Genomic DNA, 10,546 nt, shown 5'->3' with positions numbered 1-10,546 from the left:
AATAACCACATCACATGTTATAGCAATCTGTCAGTCTATGAGTCGATGATGTAGCACGCAACCATTGGTTGATGCATGCAACATCTYAGCAGGGGAACTTGACTGGRYTTTGCTGAAAACAGGATTCCCCATTAAAGTGAATTGCTTCTAATACACCAGATGTATGTCCTTGAACCGATTATTTTAAAATCGCACACAGAAGAAGTTATAAGGTTACTTTAGTTGCCAACGGCAGCCTGCAGTACCCCCAGCCTTCAACTTGAGTTACTCAATGAGAAGGGGCAACACTTGATCTAGCCTGCAAAGTCACTTCCTGGAGTTGCTCAAACTGCACATGTTATCAGAGAGGAAGAGGCAATYCGAGAGGACCATGTGAGAGGGTTTATTCCCTCCAAAATCTGTCCAAACACAATCAAGACATCTTTGTTTTTCGTATTAATTTMGAAAATATTCTAGAATTTTTCTTTAACTTTGGAAATGTGGAGTTGGTTGTGTCGATCYATGGGAAAAATGTAAAATGTATTCTCTTTGGAGATTTAATTTTAAGGCAGAAAAATGTGAACACTGTGTAGGCTTTCACTAGCAACTGTATACAGTCATTGGTTTGACATATCATCAATTTATTGTTCCAAACCGTTTCTTTATTGACAAAAACATACATTCATTGAAGAACAAGGGCATWTTTGTTGGAGATTTGCAAATCATGTGGGGAAATCAATTAGTTTGGTCATTTCAATGAGGCCTACGCTACCAAAGGGTTATGTGTCATTCGATGTAAACCAGAACTCTTTCTCTTTACTGTCATTCACAGACCAAAACACCTCTGTCTCTACAAACACTTGAAACACAATTACATGTAAATAACAAAAAAGTTTGATATGAATACAGGATGAATAAAAACAAGAGTCAATGTAATCTTGTATGTGGTTCTCTTTTGTTCCAATGACAGTTCAGGAGCATACTGTTATGTGTGCCTTCGGTTGGCCTGACATCATCCTATATGCCAGATGCACCGGCTCCGTGAGGTTCGCCTTAAAGGTATACACGTGAGTCTTCCCACTGCATTGGCTGATGTTATAGAAGCTCAGCCTCTGAGTATTAAAGCTCAACGTGATCTCCAGTCTGTGTACTGCCAGGGTTCTCTTCAGGGGGATGTCATGGCTCTGCTCGAAAGCCCTCAGCAGGTTGTTGAACCACATCAGGCACCAGGAGCCTTGGCTGCTCTCCAGGGCGCTTGTTAGCCCGCTGCGTGCTACCGCCTCGCTGTAGCACACCCCAATTATCCACGGAGAAGATCCGTCCAGCTCCACCTCCCAGCGATGCTCGCCTCCCCAAAAGCTCTGAGTGCTCAGAACCTGGAGGAAGCTACTGAACCTCGTTGGCAGGGCCGGGTAGGGCTGCTTTTTGGTGCTGAAGGTCACCGTCTTCAGGTCCTCCGACAGGACCAGGCTGGGGTGGGCCGTGTCTAGGTCAAAGGTCACCTCTGAGGGGTTGAGGACGCAGCGCAGAGAGCGCTGGGCCGCCCCGACTCCCGCCCTTAACTCCGCACTCCTCCGTTCCAGCTCAGCGCAAGCACGGTTCGGGTTCACTTTTGACTTGTTGTCCAACTCCTCTAGAGGTTTCTGGACCATCAGCTCCATGATGAGCGGTTGTTCCGCCCGAAGCCCGTCACTGAACACCCCACTGTCTTGCTCGGTCAGGAGCGATTTGGCTCGGAGCTGGGCCTCCCTRAACTTCTCCCTGAGCTCAGTGGCTTGGCGCACACGTCCGCCCATGCTCTCCTCACTGGGACGCAGTTCCATCTCGATCAACTCCGTCATCCCACTAACATAGTTGAGAGTCAGCTCCGTCATCTGCTCCAGCAGCTTGGCCGCCCTTCTTCTCAACAGGGCGTTGGTGGTCCTGACCTCGGCCTCCCTTGTCTCCTCCTCCCTCAGTCGGTCCTCAGCCAACTGAAGCCTCAGCGTCAGCTCCGTTACCTGAGATGCTAATAGTAGTTTAGACTTGTCCATCATCGCCGTCTCTGTCTCGGTCCTTACATCCACCAGCAGTTCTTCCTTCTGAGAAGTAGGGGACACTGCAGCCGCATCTCCCAAGCTTGTKTCAGAGGCCTCCTTCCCTGTATGATGTGGCTCCTGTTGCTCTATGTCTAATAGACACTCAGACGTCTCATCGTTGCTCTGGTCAGGCGACACTACCCCTTGGTGGCAATCACCACCATCTCCATCTGTGACGGAGCTGACCTGCCCTGCAGTGGTGGCTTCGCAGCTCTCGATGATGCTGCACATCTTGAAGTTATTCCCAAGGGCCTGGGGGACCTGGAACTTGACCTGGCACTCAGGGCAGAAGTGGTTGGCCGTGTCAGTGTCCATGTACTTCCCAAGGCAGGCCAAACAGTAGACATGGCCGCAGGGCAGGGACACGGGGTCAGAGAAGAGTTGCAGGCAGATAGGGCAGCTCAGGTCCAGCAYCAAGGGTCCTTCAGTCTCACACAGTGACATGTTGGCAGGCTCTAGAATGCGCAATAAAAAAGCAACAAAAAAGAGTTGTAACAACAACAGAAAAGACAAGAATAAAACATGGAAGGAGAGTAACCTCATGGAAGGTGAGTAACCTCAAAAGAAATTCAAGACACTTTGCAAGCAATTAGTAGTGTAAACAGTTGAAGTCGGAAGTTTACATACACCTTAGCCAAATACATTTAAACTCAGTTTCTCACAACTCCTGACATTTAATCCTAGTAAAAATTCCCTGTCTTATGTCAGTTAGGATCACCACTTTATTTTAAGACTATGAAATGTCAGAAGAATAATAGTAGAGAGAATTATTTATTTCAGCTTTTATTTCTTTCATCACATTCRCAGTGGGTCAGAAGTTTACATAAACATTGCCTTTAAATTGTTTAACTTGGGTTAAACATTTCGGGTAACCTTTCACAAGCTTCCCACAATAAGTTGGGTGGATTTTGGCACATTCCTCCTGACAGAGCTGTTGTAACTGAGTCAGGTTTGTAGGCCTCCTTGCTRACACACGCTTTTTCAGTTCTGCCCACAAATTTTCTATAGGATTGAGGTCAGGGCTTTGTGATGGCCACTCCAATACCTTGACTTTGTTTTCCTTGAGCCATTTTTCCACAACTTTGGAAGTATGCTTGGGTTCATTGTCCATTTGGAAGACTCATTTGCGACCAAGCTTTAACTTCCTGACTGATGTCTTGAGATGTTGCTTCAATATATCCACATAATTGTCCTTCTTCATGATGCCATCTAATTTGTGAAGTGCACCAGTCCCTCCTGCAGCAAAGCACCCCCACAACATGATGCTGCCACCCCCGTGCTTCACGGTTGGYATGGTGTTCTTCGGCTTGCAAGCCTCCCCCTTTTTCCTCCAAACATAACGATGGTCATTATGGTCATTATTATCCTCTATTTTTGTTTCATCAGAACAGAGGACATTTCTCCAAAAAGCACGATCTTTGTCCCCATGTGCAGTTGCAAACCGTAGTCTGGCTTTTTTATGGTGGTTTTGGAGCAGTGGCTTCTTCCTTGCTGAGCGGCCTTTCAGGTTATGTCGATATAGGACTCGTTTTACTGTGTGAGTGTATCCCATGTCAGAGTATGTGTTCGGAGGGGCAAAACCTGATTTATGTGTGTTACATTCCTCAGGATAATTAAAGGAAACCTACCCAGTACATTTTTAATAATTTCAGGTTAATCGAACAGAGAGAGCGGTGCTGAGGAGTATTCCTGTCTGTAGTAAAGCCCTTTTGTGGGGAAAAACAAAATCTGATTGGCTGGGCCTGGCTCCCCAATGGGTGGGTCTATGCCCTCCCAGGCCCACCCATGGCTGCGCCCCTGCCCAGTCATGTGAAATCCATATYTTAGGGCCTAATTCATTTCTTTCAATTGMSTGATTTCCTTCTAAGAACTGTAATTCAGGAAAATCTTTGAAATTGTTGCATGTTGCGTTTATGTTTTTTGTTCAGTATATATTAGTACATCTTCTTGTAGAGTAGGCCTAATTATATTGAGTGCATGTGTCAACTCTATTTATTTGACTTGAACTAGTCTAGAAATGCAACAAATCTTACCCTAAGCATGTCCTCTAGTTCTTCTGAGAGTGAGGTATAGTCTATATTTGTTCCTAATTAATAAAGAAAGTCAGAAATGTTTAAAACCAATATTCCAATTGTTGATTGAGTGACTCAGCTAAACTTTGGCAACATGTCAGATGATCTCACCACAAAATGTATTGTCCCTTATCAGGCTCAAGGTCCAATATGGATTTAGCATATTAGGGGCGTTGCAATGGGATAACACGATTAGCCTGGGTACCAGACTGTTTAGCTATCATTCCACTTCTTGTCATGCTTAAAGTTTGGTGTGACAATTCCATCAGGAGTTGGCAAGAGAGCAGAAACAGACTGGCACCCAAGCTAAGTTTAAACTCCCTGTGATCTCGCTCGCTCTCTCTCTCTTTCTCTCCTGCTATCTMGACATCTGAATGRTCGGCTATGAAAAGCCGCCTGACTTTTAATCCTGAGGTGCTGACCTGTTGCACCGATCCATAACTCTTTGGGGTTTTAGGCTGGGTTTCTGTATAAGCACTTTGTGACATCTGCTGTTGTAAAAAGGGGGTTATAAATACATGTGATTGATTGAATAGTAATGGCGTATTTTTGTAGGCACGAACGGAGGGTAACTTCGCCATTGGCTCGTTGGCCAAAGCCTATGGGGAATGAATTGTGTTTTTGGAGGGTTTTTGGAGAAAAGCTGGAAATAAGGTCTGGGGTAAACACAGGCTTAGAAGATCTTATACATTTTGTTCTATGAGATAATCATCATCASRTAACATCACTTTGTGAATTTTGGATCATTTATGTACTAAAAACAAGCACATAAAGGCTTCATAATTCATAAAGGTTAACTGATTGATATTATCTCATAGAACAAAATGTATCAGATCTCCATACTCCTTACTTATCCAAAKACCCTCCAGAAACCCCATTAATTTACCCTTTAGGAATGGCCGACGAACCAGAGGTAACCTATTTCTGGCGTTTAGACAGGCAGCCCAATTCTGATATTTTTTTCACTAATTGGTCTTTTGACCAATTAGATCACCAGAATTGGGCTGCCTGTCTAAACCCAGCCTATGCAGCATCAAATAACCATAAAAAAAAGTTTTACTTACCTACAATCCTGTTGTTTGGTAGTGATGACTGAATTAAAATGCAATATTTGTTTTCTCACACGCAATGCGTAGGAATMTTTGGATTGGCAGGTGAGGACCTGTCATGTTCAGAGCACGTATTTTGAATGACAGCGCAAAAATCCCATGTAGATAGTTAGGCCTGAAGGTTAAATAGTCAAACGCAAACTGTATAAAATGTATAGTTGTCTTAAATTAGCCYTAGCCTACTTCCACCAAGTGCCAGCCTGTCCATGAAGATAAGAAATATTTGCCTACTTCCCTATATGTTGCACGTTACCTGGGCGTTCACATTTAGTCATAAAATAGAGAACAGTCATATTCTCTAATACTGAGTAGGCTAAATATAGAGCTCCATCACCATGGGTGAAATGCAACTGGGTCGTTCCACGAATGTAGTACATTTTTGGTATATATAAAAAAAATATATACTAATTTTATCATTCTGTCAAGACCACATAAAAAAACATTACTTTTTTTTTTTTTTCAATGAATGACCAATGGACAATACAGTATAGTGAGGTGTCACACGGACTGGGGCTGCTTCCTTGTGGGGCTACAGCACATTGAATCCCTACATGGGCAAAATATGGCAATATAAGTTGGACACTATTCCCCTACAACTTTTTTTTACTACTGCTAATGAGAGATGGCCAGTCCCATATGGGCTTCTACTCAATAGCTTTTTACCTCTTCTTCTTTTTGATTCGTGTCCCCCTTTGTTTAATAAGGCTATTGAATTTATCTCCCAGGGAGGACTTGGCCTACAGGCCATGATGAATGATTGTGAAGAGAGGGCTAGGAAGGGGGAGGGGAGTTTACATGAAGGGTTTTCTGGGTGGGGAGTGACCAATGGGTGAGTTTCCCTGTGGTTCCTGCTTTTTGTTACACATCAATGGGCTTATCACCACTAAAGAGAAGAATTATATCGTTAATATAACATTCCTTTATGAAAAAAAATGTCAACGCTAGCTATTCTCTCTTGGAATTGGAAAGGGCTAAATTGTCCTATCAAACGTTCCAGCTGTCTTGATATCCTAGCAAGAAACTATATTGCTCCAATAAACACACCTGCTCCACAAGGACGCACATAGAATGCAGAAACATTTGTATAAACTGGCTGCTTTTTTACATCAGCCCAAACACAACTAAAGGTGTATCATAATAATACATAAGAAACACAAAATCACCATCTTGGATAAAGGCAAAGACCAACAAGGCACAATCACTTTCATTAAATGTATCCATAATGGGAAGAAAATTGCCTTTATTAATGTGTATGCCCCAAATACATATAATCCTACGTTTTTTGATTCTCTGAACAGCATATTGTTAGAATTAACTGAATTCCATCTGGTTATTGGGACAGACATGAATGACATTATAATCCACATGCAACCAAGGCTCTCCAACATATACTCTGATTACAACCTAATTTATACCTGGCGAGCACATAATCCAAAAGCAAACGAGTACACTTTCTACTCAAATAGGCATAAAACATTCTCACAAATGTAAAGTGTTGGTCCCATGTTTCATGAGCTTAAATAAAAATTCCCAGATAATCCATTCACTTGACAGGTGTGGCATATCAAGAAGCTGATTAAACAGTGTGATCATTACACAGGTGCACCCTGTGCTTGGGACAATAAATGCCACTCTAAAATGTGCAGTTTTGTCACACAACACAATGCCACAGATGTCTTCAGTTTTGAAGGAGCGTGCAATTGGCATGCTGATTGCAGGAATGTCCACCAGAGCTGTTGCCAGAGAATTTAATGTTAATTTCTCTACCATAAGCCGCATCCAATGTTGTTTTAGAGAATTTGGCAGTGCGTCCAACCGGCCTCACAACCACAGACTACGTGTAACCATGCCGGCTGTCCAGGAGAGACAAGCCACCCGGACAGCTGATGAAACTGTGGGTTTGCACAACCGAAGTATTTCTGTGCAAACTGTCAGAAACTGTCTCAGGGAAGCTCATCTGTGTGCTCGTCATCCTCACTTGGGTCTTGACCTGACAGCAGTTTGGTGTCATAACCGACATCAGTTGGTAAATGCTAACCTTCGGTGGCCACTGGCACGCTGGGGAAGTGTGCTCTTCACGGATGAATCCTGGTTTGAACTGTACCGGAAAGATGGCAGACAGTGTGTATGGCGTCATGTGGGCGAGCGGTTTTCTGATATCAATGTTGTGAACAGAGTGCCCCATGGTGGCGGTGGGGTTATGGTATGGGCAGGCATAAGCTATGTACAATGAACACAATTTCATTTTATCAATGGCAATTTGAATGCACAGAGATACCGTTATGAGATCCTGAGGCCCATTGTCGTGCCATTCATCCGCCGCCATCACCTCATGTTTCAGTGATATCGCAAGGATCTGTACACAATTCCTGGAAGCTGAAAATGTCCCAGTTCTTCCAAGGGCTGCATTCTCACCAGAGGTGTCACTCATTGAGCATGTTTGGGATGCTCTGGATTGATGTGTACAACAGCATGTCCCAGTTTCCGCCAATATCCAGCAACTTAGCACTAGGATTGAATGGCGGGAACCCGGTTACCAAGATTTACCGGGATTTACTTCCCAAAACCACTCCCTTTACCCGGGATGAATAACTGCAAGAAACCGTTAGATTATAATTTATTATTTATATMAACAGCATGGCGTGAAATGGAACTGTTAAATTGTATTCGATGTGTAAATATGAGAGCATGATCACACAGTCATCCGGAACAGCTGGTGATCTCATTAAAGAAGAAATCTTCATCCAGTTCGAGATGAGTAAATCGCTGTTTTGATATCCAGAAGCTCTTTTCGGTCATAAGAGACGCAACATGCAACAAAATATTTTACTGAGTTACAGTTCATATAAGGAAATCAGTCAATTGAAATAAATAAATTAGGCCCCAATCTATGACTTTCACGTTGAGGCAGGGGCGCAGCCATGGGTGGGCTTGTGAGGGCATAGGACCATCCACTTTGGGGCCAGGCCCACCCATTGCAGAGGCAGGCCCAGCCAATCAAAATGTTTTTTTTTCCCACACAAAAGGGCTTTATTACAGACAGAAATACTCAGTTTCATCAGCTGCTGATCTCAGACTATCCCGCAGGTGAAGAAACCGGACGTGGAGGCCCTGGGCTGGCGTGGTTACACATGGTCTGCGGTTGTGAGGCCGGTTGGATGTACTACCAAATTCTCTAAAATGACATTGGAGGCGACAATGGTAGAGAAATGAACATTAAATTCTCTGGCAACAGCTCTGGTGGACATTCTTGCTGTCAGCATGCCAATTTCACTCTCCCTCAAAACTTGAGACATCTGTGGCATTGTGTTGTGACAAAACTGCACATTTTAGAGTGGCCTTTTATTGTCCACAGCACAAGGTGCACCTGTTTAATAATCATGCTGTTTAATCAGCTTCTTGATATGTCACACCTGTCAGGTGGATGGATTATCTTGGCAAATGACAAATGCTCACTAACAGGGATGCAAACAAATTTGCTCAAACATTTGAGAGAAATAAGCTTTTTGTGCAAATGGACAATTTCTTGGATCTTTTATATCACCTCATGAAACATGGGACCAACACTTTACATGTGTTTATTTTTGTTCAGTATAATATATGGCTAATCAGGCTCAGGTAGCAACAGGTTTGAATATTCATGCTGATCAAAGCTTTAATCAAAGCCAGACATATTTACAGTATATGCTTAATAATGCTTCTGAACGGGAAAATACTGMGTTACCCGGGAGAAAAGTGATTTATTCTTGGGATGGAACATGTTTTAAATACCYGGAAAATATTCAACCTCACTTGGCACAGCCATTGAAGAGTGGGACATCATTCCACAGGACACAATCAACAGCCCGATCAACTCTACGCGAAGGAGATGTTGCGCTTGAGGAAAATGACGGTCACACCAGATACCAGAGACTTGTTTTATGATCCACACATCTGTGACCAAACAGATGCATATCTGTATTCCCAGTCATGTGAAATCCATAGATTAGAGTCTAATCCATAGAGTCTAATGAATGTATTTAAATTGACTGATTTCCTTATATGTACTGTAACTCTGTAAAATCTTTGTTGTTGCATGCTGTGTTTATATTTTTTTGCTCTGTGTAATTAGGCCACCTTTTCACTGCTATTTCCAATGATGCTTGTATTTGTGTGTATTGTAATGTATAATGCTGTTACAGTATGTCCAATCTATTTTCTCCTCCAGGCTGAGGGGACTAACCAGCTGTGACTCCACTCCTTCAGACCCCACTGATCTGCTACAGTCACTCTTATGTTCTACCTTCATGCCTAAACAGAGTACTGTACCTTTCACTAGAACCAGGTGATCTCTTTGTATTTTGAGTGGAACATCCCCTAAACTTTAATGAAGTTGTCAAAAATGTCATGCAGACCCAWTGAATGTAGTGAAGGTATGTAGGAAAACAATTTTTTTGCAAAATATCTATTTAACATAGAAATCTCCACCTTACGGCCAATGTTGGTTGCAATTGCCCAACAGTGTACGGTACATTGTATAGACCACATGAATGTTAACAGTGGTGTATGTTTTCACAAATTGTAATCACTAATGTAGGATTTTGGTAGTAGAACTATACTTTAATGTGTTATTTGACAAAGTATTTTATGATGCTTGAAATGTGAGTAATCTGCTATGAATTCCTTACTGTTATTMTGAAATAAAGATTTGATCCTAAAAGACTGAATGGGTGAATCTGTCTTTCATCTAGGTGTTTTAGAACMACCAATTTATTGTTTATCACTGTCAAATATATATTTCTCTCAAGKCAGCGGGAAACAAAGGTAACCACGTTCAAACTAACATGCAACCAGTGTTTTATAGTTGCATTCCTCCTTCCCACCCTTGTATCCTGCAGCCCTCCTGCCAAAGATCTGTCATGTAGTGTAACTAAGGCATTCAGATAGTGAAGTTCTCCTTTTCCAGCTAGCTGTCAGTTGATATTCAAATATTGCAAAAAATATGAGCACAATCAAGTTCTTTCCAAAGTTTACTGAAGTGGCCAGCTTGCTGTATACAATGACAATTGGGCAATTTTGACCCATTCACCTAAGATGTTAAATATGCTGTCATAATATTAGGTGTAACCTTAAAAGGGGTTCGTTTACAATCTTTGGGGAAGATTGGGGAGTCCAACATGAAATCTCAACTCTAGCACTAACCTGAGTTGTCTAAATGCTCTGTTTCAAGRCATTTGACTATGGGTTTTAGTACCGTAATATTTCACCAGTGCAKCTTCCTACCATCAGGGTGCAGGACATCGTCTTTGCTAGTGAAAACCAAGAGGAG

General features: G+C 42.6%; 1 protein-coding gene across 1 annotated transcript; it reads right to left on the bottom strand.

Annotated features, from left to right (window-relative positions):
- Positions 1–619: 619 nt before the first annotated feature.
- On the bottom strand, positions 620–5,435 carry LOC111962358 (E3 ubiquitin-protein ligase TRIM39-like). The gene is made up of 2 exons (XM_023985403.1): positions 5,194–5,435; positions 620–2,512 (listed from the first exon to the last, which is right to left on the bottom strand). Exon 2 carries the CDS (start codon positions 2,499–2,501, stop codon positions 951–953), a length of 1,551 nt encoding a protein of 516 aa, XP_023841171.1. The 5' UTR covers positions 2,502–2,512; positions 5,194–5,435; the 3' UTR covers positions 620–950.
- Positions 5,436–10,546: the final 5,111 nt, after the last annotated feature.

Source organism: Salvelinus sp. IW2-2015, linkage group LG1, assembly GCF_002910315.2.
Source record: "Salvelinus sp. IW2-2015 linkage group LG1, ASM291031v2, whole genome shotgun sequence".
NCBI lineage: Eukaryota > Metazoa > Chordata > Actinopteri > Salmoniformes > Salmonidae > Salvelinus > Salvelinus sp. IW2-2015.
This window is presented reverse-complemented; position numbering and strand designations above follow the sequence as displayed.